Source organism: Neopsephotus bourkii, unplaced genomic scaffold, assembly GCF_033783945.1.
Source record: "Neopsephotus bourkii isolate Nb327-2 ecotype Australia unplaced genomic scaffold, CSIRO-AGI_Nbou_v1 NB_1821, whole genome shotgun sequence".
Classification (NCBI taxonomy): domain Eukaryota; kingdom Metazoa; phylum Chordata; class Aves; order Psittaciformes; family Psittacidae; genus Neopsephotus; species Neopsephotus bourkii.
Genome location: NW_026902294.1, coordinates 505,036 through 527,401, shown reverse-complemented (window position 1 = coordinate 527,401; position 22,366 = coordinate 505,036). Strand labels below are relative to the sequence as shown.

The window sequence follows — 22,366 nt, the reverse complement described above, 5'->3', positions numbered from 1 at the left end:
CTTGGACTGATCCATCCTGCGGGAAAGCAGCCTCTGACCCGTGGGGGGCCCAGGCTGGGCTCCTGTGCCCATGCCCGGCTCTGAGAGGGGAGAACGTGAAAACACACAATGGAAAGAGTAAAATCCAATGAAGACGAGAAGATTTCACGCTGCTGGGAGCCAGGAACGCTCGGTCACATCTCGCACGGCTTCCCTCCTCCTCCACCCACTGCAACAAGGGCAACGGGCTTCTGAGGACCCCTACTTTCTGATTCTGGTTCTCTCTCAGCTCAGGGGCAGCGCTGGAGCCCAGCAGCATCCCAGCCCCTTGCCCGCAGCAGTGCCTCGAGGGTCAGTGCTCCCACACCAGGAGCCGCAATCCCCAGCCCCCACCGGCTGTGCAGGATGAGGCCCCCGCTCCGCAGCGCCTTGGAGCTGCTTCCCCGCTGGGATTTGCTCCAAGCAGGAGCCGAGCCCCAGCTCTGAAACGCAAAGGGCAGAAGCTACCCTGGATGTGAGCAGCGGGCGCTCGCCCCTGGGCAGCTCCGACCTCCTTCTGGGAGAGCGCACACGGCTCCGGAGCGGCCCCGGGTCAGGCCTCACTCCAGGGAAAATTCCCCTTGCGCTCCATGAGGCGTGCGCTGATCGCGTTAATTCCAGAGCCGCCCAGGAGGGGAATCTGTGAAACTGCTCGCAAACAGAGACGGGAAAGCAGAGCGGCAGCGGCAGGGAGGGAGCCGGGGCAGAACTGGGGCCGGGAAACAGCATCTCTGCACCAAAGCACCCGAGACGGCAGAGCCGGCCTCAGGGATGCTCCGGGGCCCAGGGATGCTCAGCCCCAAGGATGCTCTGGACCCAGGGATGCTCCAGCCCCAGGGATGCTCCGGCCCCAGGGATGCTCCAGGTCCCAGGGATGCTCTGGGCCTAGGGATGCTCCAGCCCCCAGGGATGCTCTGGGTCCAGGAATGCGCTGGGCCCAGGGATGCTCAAGCAGCAGCTGCAATGGAGGCATCTTGGGGTGGAGGGTTGGGGTGTTCCCCCTCCACCTTCCTCAGCACGCCTTGCACTGACTGCACCAGCCTCAGAAAGACACATATATATGTAATATAACATGTATATAATATACAACATGTATATATATGATATATATTGCATTTACCCCTTGGAGGATCAAGAGGGCGGGTGAATGCCTCCACCCCTATCAACAGCAACCGAATAAAGGGGGGCTGTAGCTCAGCCAGTGCCACCATGCCAATAGTAAAACCTGGCTGCTGACCCACAGCCAAGGGCTTTGCTCCTTAGGAGCTGGGAGTGGTGGGGCACACGTGCAGTCACTGCCCACCAACACGGTCAGGATGAGGTACACCAGCACCTCTGGTGCATCCTTGAGCACCAGAGTGAACATTAGCCATATTCCTGCAGTCCAGGGGTAAAATAAGGCATTAGGAGAGAACCCAGAGACCCCAGAAGGGGGCAGGACCTTTCCCTCCTGGTTCTGCCACTGGAGTAAACAAGACCCAGGGAGCAGGAGAAGGGCTGAAAGCCTCCATAGCATCAGCGTGTTCAGGCACCCGCCAGGACGCGATGCTCTTGAGGCACCTCCCCAAGGTTACGGGGCAGCAGCGCTGCGGCTCCTGCCTTACCTTTGCTGCAGGGCAGATTCCGCCAGCAGCTGCGGGCTGTATTTTTAGGTATTAATTAGATGCTGAATTAAGGGATTTGCTCTGGGGACGGTGGCAGGGCCACCAGGTCTGTATAGGATGACACGACCTTACCCGAGGTGAAGGGCATGGCCCCAGCAGCGTGGGCTTCTGCCAGTGAATGGCATCCCCGGATGCTCGGAGTGCAGCTCCAGCGTGGGGCCATCCTCTGCCCTTTTCCTTCCCCGTGTGCACAGGATGCTCTTGGGGCTCCATGGTGAGCATTGAAAGGCTGGTGTACAGAGGGGAGTGAAGGAGCTCTGTGCTCCCAGCACCTCATGGACCACAGGGAGAGGGCATGTTCTTAACTGAGACCCCAAACCACACAGCATCACCTCTGTGCTGCCACATCCTCTATCTGCTGCTCAGGCCACAGCCACCAGCTCAGCCCCTTCCCAGCCCTCTGAAGCTCAGCCCAGTTCCCATCCTGCTGGTACACACTCCCAGAGGGGTCCCTTGCAATGGAAGCTCTGTTTCAGTCCATCATTTAACCCAGCCCACCCAGGACCGTGCCTGGCTGCTGTACCCAGCCCCTCTTCACCCCCCACACACGCCTGCAGCATCATCTCCCAGGCTGCCTGCGAGCAGATCAGAGCCACTGTTGTGCTCCAGCCCCACGTACGTGTGAACCTCCAAGAAGCAGCAGCGACAACGCAGGGTGTTTTTGTACCAACACGAGCATCTGCCAAGGACCCATCTCCGCAGACGCCGGCTGCCTCCAAAGAGCATCTGGTGCGGAGTCTGCCTGGGACAGATGGAGACAGGCGTGCGGTATTCCCATGGAAGCAGCCTGGCTCCCTCCCTGGCTGTTGGTGTTCTCAGGGCATTTTGGTGGCGTCTCGCATTCCTTACCCAGGGCATTAAAGCTTTTGTCTCTGGCCAAGAACGGGGCTGGATTCACTCAGCTCTTTCCAGGTGACTCCGGGAAACACGTGTGAGCTCCCGACACCAAAGGCTGCCATCAGGAGAGGAGCAACCCTCGCTCCCAACGCTGCACCACAGCAGCCCCAGCGCTGCACAGGGTCCAGATCAGTAATGAATACATTAATCTACATTATATTATATTAATGATGAATCTATAACTTAATATATATTCATAACATATTAATAAATAGATTGCAGCGTGCTGGACTCCCAGAGCAACCAGACCCAGCAAACCCAACCTGGACCTCAGCACCCACGGCCAGCCCTGGAGACGGCGATGCTGCTGCTGCCCCAGCACAGGGGGTTTGCTCCAAGCAGCACCTGCAGCAGGACCACGCTCCCTGGGAACATAAGGGCAGTGCGAGCATCACCCTGCTAAATCCTGTTTCCAGCTCGTGACAGCCACAGGCTCCCCCTCTCCATGCACAGAAGACAGAAAGCAGCAAAACCCCCCTTGCCAAGCAAGGGCACGCCAAGAATCACATACCCCAGACTGAGGGATGCTGGTGAGCCAGCCGCTCTCACCCAAACACACTCACCATCAAACCAGCATCTCCTCCCTGCGGATCAGCTGAAGGACACGGGCTCTGGGCCATCAGCAGTCACCTGCTGCCAGCCCCAAGGACAGAATTCCAGCTTTCCCTGCCTCCACCACAGGCACAGGGCACAGTGTGCCCATGGGAGCCTGCGGGACCCCCCCAGACACCCCACCCAGCATGGGTGTCCTACAGCGTGGTACCCCTGGGTCAGACAGACAGCAAACCACCCCCGAGGGCAATGGGGACTGTCAGTGTTAGGGACAATGGGGTCAAATCCTGCTGGACATGGACCTGCGCCTGCAGCACAGGGAACTTACCCAGGGAAGGAGAGGAGCTGAATCCCATGGGAGGACCCGGCCCCCGGATTGAACCAAGTGATGCTCGAGGCTGCTTGCAGTGGCTTTACTGCAGATTGAAACCAGTGAGAAGAGACCCCTCTCACCCACCCAACAGAGCTGCAGAAGCCATTCCTCCCCAGGTAAAACCAGAGAGGCCCCATAGCAACACCCGGACACACCACGCACGGCACCAGACCCCAGTGGCAGAGCAGGCCCGGCCCACTGCAGGGTGAAGGCAATGATCAGAAGGTACAACACAAGCTAAATGGCTCAGGTCTGCCCCAAAAAGCAGATGTTAACAGACTCTTTGGGTTTAGATCGCTCAGAGGGCAAAGGGAATGCAGGTACCTGATGACACTCTGGAAAGGCTGAGAATTCGCTGTTTGGTTTTGGATCCTTGCTTGTCATTTATTCCGACATGGCAAAAGAAAAGTCCTTTTAGAGCTCTTTGCACTTTCAGCACTAGGAAAATTCAGATAGACCTTTTTAATATAGATATTTATATATATTTATGTATATATATACACACATACACATATATACACAAGGATGCATTTCAAAGTTACTATTTCCTCGGTGATTACAAGATCATTCCCTACATCTCCTGCTCTTGAAACGATCATGACTTGATGCCACTGCTAAAAATACTTTGTGCTGTGCGCGAGGAATGCCAACACGCACCGCCAGGCATTCCAGGCTGGAACGCTGCTCTTGCCTTTTCTGCATCATTCTCCAGGCTCCAAACCAACAAAAAGCAGGCAGTTTTGCAGAGGATTAAGTCTAAGCTGCCGGGTGTCATTGTGCAAAGGCAACGTGACATTTGAGCTCACGAGAAGGCTTGCCTCCATCTCCCGAAACGAAAAGGATGACAAATCCTCATGGACCTCAGCAGTTTGGGGTTTCAGGTGGCTCCAAGGTTTCAAACTCGGCGTTTGGGGGATGAGGGAGATGTGGGACCGGCAGGAAGGATCCTGTTTCCTCTTTGCAGCACGGAGCAGGTCACCATCCAGCGATGGGGAAGGGCAGCACCAAGGCAGTGCCCATGGGACCCGGCTCCCCTCACTTCACCTGCGCCACGATGAAGCCGGGCTCCCTCGCGCTCTCGTAGTACTCAATGGCCAAGGCGAAGTCGAACTCGCTGCTGGCTGGCCCGTCGATGGCAATCTTCATGAGGTCCGAGAGCCCCTCGTCCTTCCCGCGCCGCGCCCGCCCGCGCTGCAGCAGCTCCCGGCCCCGGTTGATCTTCTCGGCCAGGACGGAGCCCAACGGCAGGGCCAGGGCGATGGCTGCGAGCACGGCAAAGTCCGGGAAGAGCTCGTGCATCTCGGAGCTGCTGTAGACCAGCTTGACACAGAGGTCCTTGAAGGAGAGCTGGCTGAGGCTGAAGACGATCCGCTTGAAGAGGGGGAAGTCGCTCAGGGCTCTTTCACTCACCACCACCCGGGAGTAAGCCTGCAGGAGGAAGTTGAGTTCGCTGACCCCATAGGTGCCAATGTCCTCCAAAGACTGGGGGTAGCACTTGGGGTTGAAGATGGCCGAGAAGGAGCTGATGGCCTCCAGGATGCTGCTGGGGAAGCGGTCCAGCAGGTTGCCCCGGACGCTCTCCAGGTAGCTCTCCTTCAGGCGCTCAAAGTGCTTGAGATGCGCCTTGGAGCAGTTGGCCAGCTCCACACCCTTGTAGTAGAGGCGGCTCTCACCCTCCCGGTCATCCCGGGGATGCTCATTCATCTCGTTGAGGAACTCCTGCAGGTGCTGGCCGCTGGTGCTCTTCTGGGCTTGCAGGGTGGTGGCCGTGGTGGAGACGATGGGCTTCAGGATGGAGAGGTCAAAGTCCTCGATCTGGAAGAAGCGCCTGAGTTTCTGGAAGATGGGGAGGACATCCAGGAGGATCTTGGTGAAGGCCACAAACTGGAACTTCTTGAGCTCTTCGCAGAGACCGTGGGCCACGGGGGACCTCTCCGCCTCGCTCTCCAGCAGCAGCACCAGCGTGGGCCATGAGGAATCAATGGCTTCCACAGCTGGGAATATCGAAGTCCAGTGGACGGCTCTGGGGCTCCCAAGGTCTATCTCGCAGAGCTCCAGGACGCTCCGCAGCTCCTGCAGACCATTGCCTTCCCCCCTGAAGCTGGAGTAGAGCCTGTACACAGCATCCACAGTGGTCTCGTACTTCTGGAGGTACTCGATGCTGCTGATGCTGTCGGCCGGCAGCAGGGAGCTCCCGTGGGACAAGCAGTGCATCTCCATGAGGAGCGGGCAGAGGGAGGTGAGCGCGGTGCCGGCCCCGCTCAGCCGCTCGGCCACCAGCGAGGCGCTGTCGGCGCGGAGCCATGTCAGCTTCATGGTGGGGATGCCGAAGGAGCGCATCACCTCGGCCACCTTGCCCGCCACCGGCGAGGCCCCCCCGGCGGGCAGCTCGAAGCTGCCCAGGAAGGTGGCGGAGGTCTGCCCGCTGCAGGGGGACACGGTGGTGGTGAACACGGCGAGGCTGCGCTGCTCCAGGACGTCCACTCTCTCGTCCAGCACCAGCCCCACGAACGGCGAGGCTTTGATCCGGTGCCTGTCCTCGGTGTGCAGGACTTTGGCAATCGCTGCCTGAGCCCGTTAAGAGATGTACAGGGACCGAGAGAAAGAGAAACACAAATGAGCTTGAGCAGCCGGCGGGAGATGCGCGGCACCCGGGCTCCTGCCCTCAGTGGCCCCCAAAGCGGTCCCGTGGCTCCTGTAGCACCGAACACCCCATGGGCAGCACCAACGCTGACAACCGCCACCTCCATCCAAACTTGAGCAGTTACATTCGTGCTCTACAAGCCTGGGAGCAGCAGGAAAACCCTGCAGCAGCTTTTCCTCCCCTCCTCAGTTTTCCCCATTGCAGGCAAACAGCCCGGTTTGAAGGGGACACTGCCTCGGTGTGTGTAAACGCTGCGAGTAGCACTTGAGGCTGAGAAATCTAATTACTGGGTTTGGTCTATCCACAGCAAAATACGTCTCTTTAGAGACCTAAAAGGGCTGGAAAATGGCCAAGACTCACTAAAAAATTAATTTGATTTGAACAGGCATGAACCGCTTGTGAAATTAAGAAAATCCTTTCTGAACTCTCCAGCTCCTTGATCGTTCTGATCACTCGGTTTAGGGCAACAGAGGAAAAACCCACAGTGCTCGTGCGCTAATTGAGCTCCTGAGCCTTCATCCTTCAAGCAGCCTGGCAGGCTCCGAGAGGAAAGGATGCTCCTGGACTCCCTGAGACAGACCCGTGACCATGAGGCTCAAGCTCCTTCCATAGAGCCCATCACCTTCTGGTTTGCCAGATGAGGGAATGATGCTGAGAAAGTGCCACCTTGATATTTAATGAGGAGGAACTTCCAGTCTCCACTGCAACTCCTGGAGAAGAGCAGCATCTCCCAGCCCCCCCATGGGATACAGCACAGCCTGGAACAGCCTGGTTTGTGGTCCCAAACTTATCATGGATGTGCCCTGGTGCCATGGGGCACATTTACCTGGGCAAGGACCAGGATGGAGATCTGCCCATCAGCAAACACAGTCAACTCTGCTGTGCCTGCCTGGCCTCCTGCCACTGCTCCCACTTCCAGCCCTCCTGGGCCCCCATCTCCAGGAGGATCCAGTGACCCCACTGCAAAGTCAGGGCACCCAACCCATGCTGCTGAGTGCGGTGGGTGCAGGTGGCCACAAGGCACCGTCTGCCCTGAAGCAGCATGAAGTACACAATCACCGAATCATAGGGATGGAGCATTCACCACTTCTCTGGGTACCCTGTGCCAGCACCTTGACTTCTTCCTTACATCTGACCTGAATCCCCCCTGTTTCAGTCTGAACCCATCACCCCTTCTCCTATCACTGACAAAGAGCCCCTCTCTGCACCGGCGGAGCCCCGGCCATACACACCTGCATCTCCCTGGCGCAGCCGGCGTGGTAGAACTGGCTGTGCTCAGAGGCCAGCAGCGCCTGGCACAGGTTGAACTTCTGCAGGTCGAGCAGGGAGGAGCACTGCTCCCGCGGGACGTCCTCCTTCGCCATCCAGTAGACGGTGGCGAGCACGGCCACCTTCGCCGGGTTCACCTCCGCCTTGAGGACCGGGCGCAGCTCCGGGGGCACGCGGCCCTCGAAAGCCGACTGCTCGCGGTTGACGGCCAGCGCCTGGCGGTGCGCGCCCGACATGACGTGCCGCAGCAGCGCGTGGCGCTGGAAGTTGTCCGTGCCCACGGTAAAGGCGTTCTCGGCTTTACCGTGCTTGTTCTTCACCAGCGCCTGCCGACACTCTAGGCAAAACATGAGTTTCCGCTCATAGTCAAACTCCAGCCAGGTAAATTCCTCCTTCCAGTGCTCATTGAAATAGCGCTTACACTTTTTATTGGAATTGGAAGTTTCCCCAGCTGGCTTTTTCCCTGGAGGCACCATACTGCTGGGGCTGGGAAATCAAACGCTACAGATGAACTGAACCGTGCCTTGGAGGAGCAGCCTCTACATTTAATTCTAGTAAGAAGGTCTATTACAACTCTCCTGGTCCGACTGGAGACGAAAGAGACACAAGGGAAAGGGATTAGGGCCCTGCAAACCTCAGCCTGCGCTCATCGCTTATTCCTGGCTGCTAGGGGTGCCACTGGGAGCTCGCGGTGTCAGCGGTGGCACTGGCACCTCGCACGCTCTGCATGACCACGGGGACACCCAACCACGCTCCCCATCACGCCAGGCCTCCGCGCTGCTGCTGATGCTCCTCAAAACAAGCGTTCACCCCCACAAAGGGCAGCACCCGCTGCTGACAGCAAGTGCCAGAGCCCTGGAGCTGCACGAGGGTGACTTGGACACCAGCAGAAACCCATGCTCGCGGGTGTTCTCATTCCTCCTTTGCTTGTCCCTACCCCACAAACTGCCCGAGTCACATCTGGTGGCAGCAGGGCCATGCCAGCACAATCACTGCCCTGGACCCACTCCAGCCAGGGCTCCAAACACCTCCTAGAGCCCAGAGGCTGAAAGCACTTACATACTGAAAGCAGGCAGCTGCAGTATTTATGCATCCACTTAAGTCCCTCCCTATACTCAAGCCCCTCTCAGTCCAGTCCTTGCATTCCTCCATGAACTGGATTGAAAACCAACACTGAACCTTGATAAAAGCGGTGGGAAGAGGAAGAGGAGGAACCCAGCGGAGGGTGGGGAAGGGGAGAACCAAAACAGAGGGAAACGGAGGCAAACAAGAGCAGCACAGGGCAGAGCATGGCTGAGAAGCTCAGGAGGAACTTGGGGTTTGTCCCAAGAATAAGCCCCAAGAGCCAGAGCTGCTCTCACAGCCCCTTGGGAAGGGGAACCCCTCCTGACTGAGGTGTCAGAGCTGCCAACTCCCATCCCCATGGAGCAGGGGCTCCCCTCGGGCTGCCCTGGGCACTGCAGCCAGCCCAGGTCACAGTCGGGCTTTGCTAACCCAAAACTCAGCTGTAACCACAGTCGGCAGCAAAAGCTTCCGAGGAAGCAGAGAGAACCCCCAGGCCACGGCCCTGATGGGGGTTTCTTCCTCCCCCAGGGAGCACAGGACTCCCAAGGCTCACAGCAGGCACACGGGTTCTCTCTGCATTCTGCTCTTGCTCTGGTTAACATGGGTTTGTTTGCTTCCCATGCCGCAGCACGGTGCGGCCAGGAGCACCCAGGGAACGATTCCCACTGCTCCCAACAAAGCTGCCTCCATCTCCTTGCCCATCCCAGCGCCGCCGAGCACCGGCCGGAGCAGCGTGGCCTCGGAAGCACGTTAATTGGGAGCTGCAATGGGCTTGCAACGAGAGCCAAAGCCCAGCCCCGTCCTGCTGAATGCTTCCCCTGCACTTGCCAGCACCCATCAGACATTCCCCAGGGACACGGGCTCTGCAGGGCTGGGATTGCAGCAGTGCTCCTGCTGTGCCCCAAGAGCTTGGGGCTCACCCCAGCTGCAGGCACAACCTCACTCATGGCTCGTGAGCCCAACCTGCCTCAGCCCCACTACCCCGATCCCTGCACGGGGCAGGCATTGAGCTCAGTGTCCCCTTGCATGGCTCGGGGGGGGGTGGGCTGATTCCCCCATTCCCTCCCTGTCACAGACCCCATTCACTCCCAAACCTGTCCCTACCTACCCCAGCACCGGCTCCAACAAAACCTTGGGAAGGAAACCCCCCAAACAGCACTGAGGGTCTGTGGGGAGAGCTGGGGATGGAGCATCCCTGCCCTCAGCATCCACTGCGCACCAGCACCAGTGCTGCCTCCTTCACTGCACCGCGCGCATCGCTCCCGGCTGGCCATGGGGAGCAGCAGCAGCGCAGGAGGGGGTGACACCAGGTACCCCCCATCCCGCTGGTCCCCACGCAGGGCACAGCATCGCCTGCGGGGAAGTTGGGGCAGGACCAGGATTCACTTGCAGGAGGACGAGCTCTCATCAGCCCTCACCTAACGCGCGACCCCGGCCCCCAGCCCCGCGCAGCCAGCCCTCTCCCTGCATACGTACCATGTAAAGGCTGCCATAAGCTTTGGGGTGAGGGGGGGGCTCGCAAACTTCCCAGGTTTGGGGTTCTTAAATAGGAAAACCCCAAACGAACCCTAATTTACAAAGCCCAGCCCCGACCCAACAGCGCGAAGCCAACGGGACAACAACGCATCCGAGCGGCATCCGCAGGCAGCGAACAAAGCCTCGGCGGCCGCCGCCGCGCTCACGGGCGCACGGGAGCTGCCATCTTGCTGCGGGGACTCTCTGGCTCCGCCGGTGCTCCCGGCAGCCCACGGCGGCAGTGGCCACTAGCGGTGACCGGGGATGGGGAAGGCCGGGGCTTGGCCCTGGGGATGCGCTGGATGCGGTGGCCGGGGGAGCTGGGGAGGATGCGCCCTGTGCGTACCCCCCTGTTGGGACCCCATCCCTTGGGATCCAAGGAGGACAAAGGCGATGGGACCCCCCGCACACGCAGCAGGATGCGCTGCAATAGCGTTTGCATCAGCCGGGATGGGTGCCCCAGGGGTTTGGCAGAGCCAGGACCAGAAAAGCAGGTCCTGGCTCTAGCCACTGGTGATGGGCTTTGGCAAAATCCAGGTTCGAGCCCCTGGGGACCACCACAGTGGGACACGGACCCAACCTCTGCTCAAACCGCATTTAACAGCGCTGCTGGTCCAGAGCTGTGAGCCTGGCACCCGCTCCTCACACTGGGGCTCCCCACTGAGCCTTGCGGCTCCTCTCGTGCCAAACAAAACTCCTTTTAGCAGTAAACGCAGTGAAATTTAGAGCCCCTCAACTACGCCGCCCCTGCTTCCCCCGAAGCCGGCTCCTGAGCACACCAGAATCCCACAGGATGGGGACACCCCCCCTGCTCCCCAGCCTGGACACGGTGCCCGGCGCTGGGGGATGCTCCCGCTGCAGAGCTGCGGCCCCACGGTAAGAGCCGGGATTAGGGGCTCCATTGTACCTGGCTCAGGCTGGCTCCGCACCAGGGAGGGGATGGGGCCCCCAAGTGAATTCCTCTGTTTAGGCTCCCCCGCATGTCCCGAGGCTCTTCCTGTGCTCAGGACATTCCTGCCCTGCACCTCAGCCCAGGGTTAATGCTAACAGGAGCTGGGTGAAACCAGAGACGGGGCTCCCAGGGCTGAAAATATGCACTATTTATTCTTGTGCTAATGCAGGCGAGAAAAGGGGACTTAGGCTTTTTAATGAGTTTTCAGGCTGGAGGCTGCCCCATCCCCTCTTTCCCAGCATCCGGAGCAGGATTGCCGGGAGAGGCACCCAAACGCAGAGCAGAGGGATGGGGAGCACCAAGGACCCCCATCCAAGTCCTGGAAAACAGGGGGACTTGGCAAAAGCACTCCCCACCCTATTTCACCACACCAGGTACACTTGTTATCAGGAGCCAAAGGGAGCCAGGCAGGGAAACAAAAGAAGCAACAGGGACCAGGCAGGAACCAAAACCCCCACCGGGTAAATCAACTACAGCAGCACCCAGCTCCTCACCCAGCACGGCCACAACCCCAGGGACCCTGCCCTGGGGCTCCCAACATCCACCTTCCCACTGGGAGCCTACAGGGATGTGGGGCAGTGCTTGCAGGACGCCCCTGCCGAGCACCCCTGCCCTCACATCCCCGCAGGATGCCGGCCGTCATTCCCAAAGGAACCGACACGGGAACGCTGCCGTTGGCCCCCGGGCTGCAACAGAGGCCGGGCTGGCTCCATCGGGGCTATTTTCCCTTCGGTGCCAGGCGGGCGGGCAGGTGCCCGGCAGCACGAGCGCATTCATCATCAGCGCGGCTGCTGCCATGAGCCACACTTTCCATTTGAACCAAACCGGGCACGGAGCATCCAACGGCGCTGCCAAAGGGAAGGATCCTGGCACCCCCCCCCCCCTTCCCATGCTCCAGCCCCACGGCCGCGTTCCCGAGGGTTTGTCATTGTGCCTACAAGAAGCTGAACAGGAGAGACTGAAATCCCAGCCACGTTATCCCAAGGGTATTAAATCCTTGGATTTTGGTCGCCTTCTCTGCTTTGAGCCACCTTAGCCTCCGGGGAACGATCTCACTTTTCCAACAGGGAAGAGCAGTTCCTGGTGCTCCGGAGCTGCAAACCCCAGCGAGCCCCATCCCCTCACAGCACCCAGCTCCAGCGGCCACCCTCCTGCCACCCATCACACAAGGTCAGCGCTGCACAGGGGCTCTGGTTCGGGGGGGGGCAGCGGAGCGGGGACTATGGGGTGCTGCTGAAGAAGGAGCCCCCCCCCATCACTTCCAGCTTGCAGGACGCAGTCTCCCTCCTCCCTCCCCTTGTCACAACCTTCTGCTGCGTGACTCGAGCTGGCAGGGATCAGCCCTGAAACCAACTCAAACGACATCTGCAAACTCCGGGGCATGGCCACAGACAGGGCGCCTTGGCCAGGCGGGGGGGGGGGTGTGGGGTGTGTGTGTGCAGTGCTTATTTTGTCCGTCCGTCCGTCCCCCCCCCCCAAGCCACCCCGGCTCCAGGCTGATGCTCTTCCGAGCAGAGACAGGGGCAGTGCTCCCCTCACAAGGCAGCAAAACCTTTTTGTCAAGGATCAAGAGCAGAAGACAAGGAGATTTCCCTCCCTCCCCATTGATCCTGGTTCTCAAAGGGCACCTCCGCTGCATCCAGCACCCCAGGAGCTGCCCCAAGCAGCTGCACCCTGCACAACCGATGCACTAAAACCATGTCCAAGGGGCAAAACTGGATGGAGGTCTTGCTCTATCCAGCCTCTTTTCCTCCCCCATGTCCACAAGCATCCAGCCCACTTCTCCTTGGATCTTAATTCCCAGATCTCCCCCTTTAGCAATGAGCAGCCGTCCAGTACCCATCCAGCCTCAACCCTTCAGTATCCCCTGCATCCTGCCGGGACCGGTACCAAGGACCTCGGCAGGGAGCTGAGCTCATCCTGACCTGGGGGCAGAAGCAGGAAGGAGGCAGCGAGTATTGGACTGATTCGGGCTCTGCTCCCCCAAAACCCTGCCCTCCCATCATCACCACCTCCTCTGCGGTGGTGGGGGACAGGTCCCGCTCCCTGCTCCCAGCACTGTTTCCTGGGAGCTCAGCATCCATCGCGTTTGTGCTGCCAGCTCAGACGTGCACAGACCCCCCTGCCCTGGCCCAGGCTGCTCCTGCCAGGGTCGGACGATGACAACACATCTGTCATTATATTTTAATTAGGTTTTTCTTTCCTACCGCTGGTATTTCATTGTCATTTCCGCCACTCCCACCCAGGCCATGCCAACAGCATCACTTCGGAGCAGAGGGGACACCGCAGCCCACTCCTGCACCCATGTGCTGCATGCCCAGCCCCTGCGGTCATCGGGGCTCTGGGACATGAGGTGGGTGCTGGAAGGGACCCCCAAAGCCCCGGTGCCAGCAGCAGAAGCTTCAGCCAAGTCCAGGTTTGTTTAAAGCCCCGTTTGCCGCTTGTTACTCCAGGTGAGGCATCATTACAAACCATCTCAAAAGTAGATGGTGAATGATACCCCTGGCCAGTGCTGTGACATTTTCTAACCCACATCATACTGGAGGTCAAGATTAGATGACAGCTTGGTCTAAAAATACTCCGAAGGGGAGGCTGAGGCTGTCGGAGTAGCTCAGAGCCCCCGCTGGGCGAGCTCAGGGTTGGAGCCAGGAGACTGATGCTCTCCCCAGGCCATTCCTTGGTGCCAGCCCCCAGCAATAAAACCAGTGCTGCACGTACAGGGAAACCCACCCAGAGCAACCCCAGTCTCACCACCCGATGGGGGAGCCCCAAACCAAACCCAGTGTGAGTGGGGACAGGCTCCCTTCCCCATTCACCCCCACAGCGGCAGAGAGGAGCCTCATTAAGCAGCCAGTTAACAGGAGCAAACCCAGAGCAGCACCAGGGCCCGGGCACGGTCCCAGCACCGAGCGGAGCCCCGGGTTCCCATTTGGTTCTTAAGGGGTGTTTGAATCACAGCGGGAGGAGGACGCGGAGCACTCACAGGGAGCAGGCACAGACAAACACCTTCCAACCACCTCGTTTCTCTACCCAGGGCGCCGCGGCTGCGGCACAGAGATCACCAGCGAGAGCCCGGTTCAGAGCTGAAGCTTTAGCGGCTTTGCCACATTTCAGACATATTTGAGACCACAAAGCTAAAACCAATGCCGGGTTGGGGTTATTTTAGCTGCTGGTCTCCGGGTTCTTTGTTTTTAAACCTGCTTTGCCTGACGAGTATCCCAGCTGAACCCCGAGCAGCACCACCCGCTCCAGAGGTACAGCGAAAGGCAGCTCGCAGAGGAAAGGCTGTTTCAAACTGTTAGGACAATCCAAGTGATCCCAGGAGCCAGCCGAGGGGCAAGGCTGGAGGAAGGGCAGAGCGGGCACCCCGGAGGAGCCCCATCCGCCGTGCCAGCCCCGGACCGAGAAGTCCACACCAGTGAGAGGGCACTCGGTTTACCCCCAGTGCCTGGAGGCATGCAGGCACGCACATGCTCACACGTACGTGCACCCCACATCACTTGGACATGCATGGAGAGAACCAGCACCGCTGCCCGCAGGGACCCAGCACACCGGGAATAAACGCACCGAAATGCCCAGCCCTGGCTCTGTGCATGGAACTGCTCCTAGCTCAGCGCCACGCTCCATCTGCGGCCACAGCCCAGCGAGCCCACTGCAGCGAGGCACCGACAGCACCCCCAAACCCCCCTCCAACACCCGCTTCCCCCCACAGAGGCGCTGCCGGCCGCACGCCCCCCCCCCCCCAAAACCATCCAAGCATTCCCATCACGGGTGCAGCAGGAACACGAGCTGGAGCTGACACCCGAACAAAGAGCAAGGGCAAGAGGAAGCCCTGCCAGCCCGCGACCTTTTTCTGCCTCTTTTTGCAGCCCTGGATAAAAAAATCGATGCGATGCAGTGATTGAAACTCAGCTTGAGCCCCGCAAGTCATGAGGATGTGCAGGCTGGAGCCGAGGAACGGGCTGCGTGTGCGCCGGGGCTGGAGGGACCATTTTGTTGATGCAAATAAAAAAGAACCAGCTCTTTAAATGGGTTTTCGGGCAGGGAACGGCAGCGACCCGGTTTGCTTAGGAAGAAGGAAACCTCACGAGGGTGGTTTGGGGTAGGGAGCCCTGATGGGAGTGGGATGGGGACCCCGCAGGTGAATCACGGTTTATGTTGGATGCTGCTCAGCCCCTCGCTCCGAGCCCGGGTTCCTCCAGCCCCACGCGTTCCTGGAGCTCTTCCCCACTAAAGAACCCACCTCAATTTTTCACTATTAAGTCTGTGGTCAAAATTGCAACGGGATGGAAAGACACCCCCGCCCCCACCTCACCTCCCTCTTCCCCATGACCTCAGCCGAGCTACCCCGGACAGAAGAAACAACCAGCTGCATTTTCTCCCTTAAAACACAACTCGCGCCGTGATTTATCGCCTTCTGCCCAAGCTCAAGTAACTCGGTGGAAGCCGCTGCTCGCAGGAGCGCTCGGACGAGCTCCGGAGCATCCCATACCCGGGACAGGAGCACGGCGAGCTCCCGGACCCCCGCCCCGACAAACCGCGCTCCCCCCGGCCCAGGGGTGACCCCGCTCCCCCCCCAGCTACCCCGGAGGGGGGAAGTTGCGCTTCACCCACCTAGAAGCATTTTGGATCCGGCTGCGTCCCCTCGGCGCTGCTGCTGCTGCCTCCCGCTCTCCCGGCTGGGTGCGGGCAGGGCGGGCAGAGCTGCGGGCAGGGCAGGACTCGCCCGCAGCCCCCGCCCAGCCGCGCACCCCCCACCCAATGAACAGGTTAAAGCCGCCGGGCGGTGCGAGCCCCTCACCCGCGCGTCCGGCCCCGCCTTGGCCCGAGCCCGAGCGCAAAAGCCGCCGGAGGTGCCGGGTATTGAGATGGAAATGGAGGGGAGCGGGGGGAGGGGGGACCGGCACCCCCCCCACCCCCCCAGGCACAGAAGGGGTGCTCCGGGCTGGAGGAGGGAGCCTACAAGCGGGGGCACAGGAGCCCCCCCCCAAGGAGATGGTTTTGGGGCCCCAAGCTCGGTCTCCCCGCTTGGGGACTGGGGGGAGGGGGGGGGCGCAGCGGCACCGACCCTCTGGGGGAGCTGCTCCCCAGAAATCCCATCGTTGCAGGCACACGGTGGTGGGATGAGGCTGAGCCAAGCATCCCCCTGACAGGCATCACCCCAGAGTGCCCGGGAAGCCCAGCACATCCCACGCTGCTGCCATGCTTCCCTCACTCCAGTCCCTAGTGCACCCCTCGGCTTTCGGGGTTCAGGCCCAAGAGCAGCAGTGTGAGAGGAGGCTCCCAACTTGACTGCATGGTGCCCCTTGAAGAGGGAAAAGCTGCCTGTGAAAGGGGGAAACAATTGTCTCCCCCCTCCAAAAGGGAGACGGGGAAAACAGGCAGGGATTTCAGTACTTCCCTTTAGTCAGACAACACAAGGAGCCCGGCAGAACCTCTCTCCTTCAGCAGAGCAAAACCAAAGCCGTAAACCACGAGATGCCAAATCACCTCCCCAGGCACTGCAGCTGGACCAGGTGCTTCTGGGGTAGATTCCAGCCTTTCGGGGCTCTGAAAAGCACCCAAAGCCTTTGGGCCTGCCTGCATGGTGCTGAGGACCGGGGCATCCATGGGTCCTTCTCCCAGTACCCACTGGGCAGCACCAGGCATACATTCAGGTGATGCTCTCAGGGCCCTGAGCAGCAGCCACTGGTTTAGCCCCAGCACTCACTAATCTGTGGTCAACATCTGGACCCGTGCTGCCTGGTACTGGCCTCCCCAGGCTATTTAAACCCCATATTAATATGTTCAATGGCATCAGCAATGTGGCATTACCACAAGCAGAAGAGAGGCAGAGGTATCAAGACCAGGAGGAGCAGGGGGCTGACAACCACCATGGGGCTCTTCTTTTCCCTACAACAGCCACAAACCATTGGCAAGTTTGCCATCTCTCAACTTCCAGCCCCACTGGCAAGGACCAGCCAGACCAATGCACAGCCTGAACCTCCCACTGCATCCTCCATCCATCCTCAGTCAGCCTGGCCCTGACCAGCCAGTGACAAGGGTTAAGGGTGGTCTTGGCAGTGCTGGTGTAATGGTTGGACTTGATGATCTTAAAGCTCTTTTCCAACCCAGCTGGTTCTATGGCCCATTGGGGCTGGAGCTGAGAGGGGTCGAGCTGGCGTGACCGGGAGGGGTGGGAATGAGGAATGGCAGCGTGGGACTGTGGTTTATGGCGGAGCTTTGAGGCCAGCTGGAGCAGAGGCTAATTGCAGGTACTGATTACAGACCCCGGCCGTTAACGCCTCCTGCCCAGCCCCAGCGCATCCCTGGAATTTCCCGGCCATGCAGCGTGGGTCCGGCTGGTGCATAACTTTCTATATTTGTATGTGGACCCCAGCACTGGCACATGGCAGCGACACAAACCCTCCCACCAGGCCCAGACCCCATCACCCTCCCTACTGGGGGGCATCACCAGCCACCCCATACCCAGGCAGCAAATCCCACAACCACTGCTTCCACAACATCCTCTACTGCTGAGCATCTTCACTGCTGCAAAGGGCACCTGGGGCCGTGACAAACGGCTTCACCATCCCTCTGTGACACCGTGGGAGGCATGAAAAGAAACTCAATCAAAGCCACGGGCATCGCTGTGTCAGATGCTACAACCCCCCCCCCCGCAATCACTGCTTCTCAGTGCAGGGCCCCCATGGCTGAGCAATGGAGGCAGTGGTGGTGAAACCAGAGGTGTCTCGGCACCAGGGCCTGCCCCGGCACAGCCACAGCCCCCGGCAGCCCACAGCTCATCATGAACCTCTCGGGAGAGGCAAGTCCCAACCACGCAGTCAGAGGGGGAGCGTTCCCTGTGCCTGTGCTGAGCCGGGCTTGCTGGGGCAGGTCTGCTCGAGCTGTGCCTGCAGCAGCAGCTCAATGGGAAGAGGAGGGAAGGAGCTGGGAGGGTGCTTGGGAAGCAGAGTGGGTCTCCGACCCATCAGGCTCAGTCTGGGCACGGGCTGTCCCTAACGCCACCAATTCATTGGGCTCTTTGTGAGGACAGGCTTGGGGAACCACAACAGTGATTACCCTGAAGCCTAATGAGGGCAGTGTTAAACTCTGCACCGGCCGAGTGTAAAGGGCCCATGGTTTAACCACCAGAACCACTGAGAGATGACCAGGACTGGCTCTGCCCAACCTTAGACTCCAAAGCCTGGCAAACCAGGAGCAGAACTGGGCAATGAACACATCAGTGAACAAGGGAGACAGAGGGATCAAACCCATCAGGAAGCTGCCCCCCCCGCCCATCCCAGCCGAGCCCTCCAGCGTCTTTCTGGCTGACTTTGTTCACCGAGGATTTAGGCTATAATTTGGGGGTGAAAGATGCCAGATAGGATCAGGACGGATACACCTGCAGGAACCGGATTGGTTTTCCTCTCCTCTGAAACTTGAGCCCATAGAAGCAGAGGCTGAGGCGCGGAGCAGCCGCCAGCAGCGCATCCCCGCCGGGCTGGGAAGGAAGGTGCTGACCTTTCCTGCTCCCGAGTTTGCTCTGGATTAAGATAACACATTTAAAGGCTAAATCCTCCCCCCGGGGGGTTCCCGCACAAAGAGATGGGGTTTTGTGGCTCACATTCCACACACCCCCCATAATGAACAGACCCCGGCCCGCGGGCAGCTGCCCACCCCAATGGGATCAGAGCATCCCGATGTTTTAGTTCATTCTTCCTGGAGGTTTCTGCTTTTATCCACCTGGAAGGATGCGTTTGGCTGTGGCGATGGGGGGACATGCACCCCCCAGGAATCAGTGGTTTAACCTCAGTTTTCCCCACAAAGGGAAGGTCTGGTATCATCGTGTTCCAAAGAGCCACGGTAACATCCAAACACCTCTGCTTTCCTTCCCTGTGCCACTTTAATCTTTGCTGTTTCAGAGGAACGATATCGCCCTTTCATCATGCGCGAAGCTGCAGCTTTAAACTGTGATGGAACCTCCTTCATCAAGGGCCGTTTTGTGGCAGGGGGAGGTGTTAAAACACCATTTCCTCCTCCTTTTAGTAAAGATCCACCTCAAAAAAACCCGCAGCTTAAAGCGGTTTCAATATGTGTGATCAGCATTCTGACCCTTCAGCAGCACAGCCATTGGTGCTGCCCCGGTGTCACTGCTGAGAGCAGCTGCCACATCCCCAGGCCTGGGATGTCAAACAGGGGCTGCTCCATCCCTCAGCGAAGAGCCCCAAGGACGTGCAAGTGCTTGAATAAAGGAGCAGAGCCAGCACCTCCCGCGCTCATCCTCCTGCCCAGGGACATGTCTAATTACAAAGGCATCCAGGCCAGGTCTGCAAATAGGGCGGAGAAACGGGATGACCTAAAAATGTTTAATTATCGGGGAAAGAGATGGAAATTACACCTGGAAATAGCTTCAGAGAGCATCATTTTCCCATCTCATTTCAGAGGGGCCCCTCTAGCAGAACCAGGGCACAGGATTTCGCCTGCAACCACACTTCAAGCGCCCAAAGAAAACCTTTGCGCAACACCGAGACCTTCTCTCTGACACGGCAACGGCAGCATAAATGAAAGCATTCCTCCTAAACCCATGGCTGTGGAAAATACCAAAGGTGAACGGGAGCAGCGTTTGCTTTTGGAAGACAGCAACAACTCCAAGGCAAGAGCGGGGAGGGAAACCTGATTTACGCAGGTAAATGCAGCCCAGCTCCAACCGAGGGTAACTGCCTCCCATGTGCTGGAAGCAGAGGGTCAGGTTGAGGGAGCTGAGTATCCCAGCATGGACCCACCTCTGGGGCTCCGTGTCCCCTTTGCCCAATAGCCAGAACCCGGTTGTCTCCCTGTTATGGCACCACGGGGTTATAAAGAGGAGAGATCACCCTGGGAAAGACAGCATAAAGCATGACGAGGGCAGATCAGCTCTTCACAGAAAATCTTCTATTGCTTACGACTTACTGTCTGGGAACATAAACCAGTTTAACCAGCCGGCCCTAAATCACAGTGACAGCTTTACACTACCCACAAACCTCTGCTCGCCCTCATCCAGCTCAGCCCAACCTCCCCTTTCCACAGCCACCCAGTTTTAAGCCCTCATTCCCCCCCTTCCTCCAGCAGAGAAGCACACACATAGGATGGAGCAGTGAACCCAAGGCACAGCAGGGCCCGGAAGGGATGAGCTGCATTCCCAGCCTCGCTGCTCATGGAGATCCTGGACAAGTCCCCCTTCCCAGTCCCCATCCATCCCTTCAGCCCCAACGGTCTTTGGTATGGACATCGCATGCACAGCCCGCGGCTTGCCCAGCACCTCTAATCCATGCTGATGGGAGCAGGATGCTGCAGGATGCTTCCCCTCTCCCACAGCGGAGCAGGGCAGTGGCTGCCCTTGTCACTGGCAACAGCACTGAGGTCCTGCGCATCCTCACCTCTCCATAGGGACATTTAAGGAGTGAAACGTTCCATCAAGCAGGGCGCTAACAGGCAGAGCCCTGCTCACAGGCAGCTGATGCTTTTAGCATCTTCCCCCCCCCCCCCCCCATAATAAATCCCAGGCTTTTCCTCTTCCAAATCTGCTGAGCCGATGCTACATGGGAAACTGTGAAATATTCCATGGCCGCATGTTCCCCGTTGCTCTTAATCCACTTCTAATTAAGATCACGTGTGACGCAGCCCTGAGCTAAGTGGCCATAAAATGCTATTGTGGCAACTTGATAGCAAACCAAATGGAAGGAAATCATAGCAAAATCCAAGATTAAGGATGATGGGCTCACAAAATACAGCGCTTAAAACCAACATGAGGCAATTTCCTCCTGATGTGAGGAGGAAACATCGCCGCCAGCAGCATCCTCTGGGCACAGCTCAGCCTCTGCAGGCAGCGCGGAGCAGGGACCACTGCTGCTCCACATGGATCTGACTCATATGCACTGCACAGAATTCACACACAATCCCATAGGGAACAGACCAAACCACCCCAGAGCACCCCCTGGACACCCCAGGCTGTGATTCAAGCCAATGACTTCCCAAGCCTCCTGAGCAGCTCATCCCTGGCATCAGTAGCTCCCACAGCAGAGGAGACACATGGGAATACAGTGCTGGCTGCTGCATCTTCCCAGAATTCAAAGGACTAAACCCCTTTATCCCAGAAACAATCCCAGCCTTTTGATGAGGGGGATTTTAAAAGGAAGGAAGGAGCAGGGGCTGGAAGCATCACCAGGAATTGGCCTGGCACCTTATCAAGGGAGGAATTGGCTGCACAGGACCAGGTGTTGGACTAAAGCTCCCTGCTCCCTGCGTGATGCTGCATCCTCAGCTGATGACCACTGCACCCTTCCCAAGAAGCACCTCGTGAAGGTCAGAGCAGCTTCACACCACGGAGACAATCTGGGGACTGGCCCAGGACCAAAAGCCAGCCTCCAGCATCAGTGTGCAGCCACCAGCGAGGTCCCCCCTTCAGAATGACCCTGTCCCTCCCATCACCCATTCATTCATCACCCTGACCTATGCATCCTCCCTATCCTCTGACATGGGTCCAGGTCCTCAGACCCCCTCATTTCCACTCAATACATTGAGAAGCTGCAGCTTCCCACTCTCCCCTGCCATGGTCAAGACCCCCATGGCCCAGGCACCAGCCCTCCTAAAGGTTAGGTTTGATTCAGATCAGCTTCATTTGTTATCTTTTGGCCTCATCTGCTCTTTAAGACAAACCCCTCCTGCACACACAGCCAGAGCATCAGCCCTGACCTCCTCCTCTCTCTGAGCATCACACACCAGCAGGTGCAAGCAGAGCCCGGGAGCTTCTCTGCAGCAACCTTTGGCCAAGAGTTGAATTTCAGCTGAAGTTACTGATTTAATACAATCGGTGATGAGTTCTGATGCAGCTCTGACTCCATGAGAAGCCAAGGAGCTGGGCTTTGCATGGAGAGAGCAACAGAATGGGATATTGCCAGAGGAGCAGTCTTCCCCAGGTCAATGGGCTGGCACAAGGCTAATGTGCCATGAGGAGGGTTTGGGCTCACACGGAGCCCACAGGCCCTTTCCCTCCCTCCCAAAATAGCCCTGTTTTTGGCATAACAAGAGCGTTTAGTGGAATGGAACCAATGTCCCCTTTCCCCACCCAAACGGCCTGTTCAAACCCACCAGCTCCCCCCATGCCAGGGCTCTGCTTTCCCTAGGGATGCTCCGAGCGGCTTCAGGACTCATTTACCCACAGGGTTATCCCAGCCCAGCCCAGGGCACTGATGGAGGAGCCGTTCAATGGGAGCAGACTCCCCCCCAGCACCCTGCACCCACTCTGTCACAGGCAGGGGCTCGGCTGGCACCCCCCTGTGCAGCACAAGAGCCCCGGCTCCCAGAGGAGCGCAGGTTCCCCTGGGGTCCCCGCGTCCCCTCTGCCGCAGAGCCAGCGATGCCGGAGCTGTCAGCGCGATTTCTCTGCTCATCTCAGA

At 58.8% G+C, this 22,366-nt stretch overlaps 1 protein-coding gene across 6 annotated transcripts in view; it reads right to left on the bottom strand.

The window, feature by feature from the left end:
- Window positions 1-22,366, bottom strand: part of LOC133206913 (zinc finger protein 385C-like) — a 57,605-nt gene that overhangs the window by 9,845 nt on the left and 25,394 nt on the right. The window contains exons 1-3 of one of the 6 annotated variants that reach the window (XM_061343238.1): window positions 15,564-15,792; window positions 7,381-7,903; window positions 3,965-6,072 (exon numbers count right to left, since the gene is read on the bottom strand). The exons of 2 other annotated variants lie outside the window; for them this stretch is intronic. In XM_061343238.1, coding sequence (XP_061199222.1) covers window positions 4,540-6,072; window positions 7,381-7,893 — 2,046 coding nt within the window. In that variant the 5' untranslated portion in view covers window positions 7,894-7,903; window positions 15,564-15,792 and the 3' untranslated portion in view covers window positions 3,965-4,539. Of the gene's footprint in view, window positions 1-3,964; window positions 6,073-7,380; window positions 8,005-9,958; window positions 10,108-15,563; window positions 15,793-22,366 lie in introns of those variants that run through there. 3 more of the 6 variants (XM_061343237.1, XM_061343239.1, XM_061343236.1) reach the window with 3 other exon arrangements.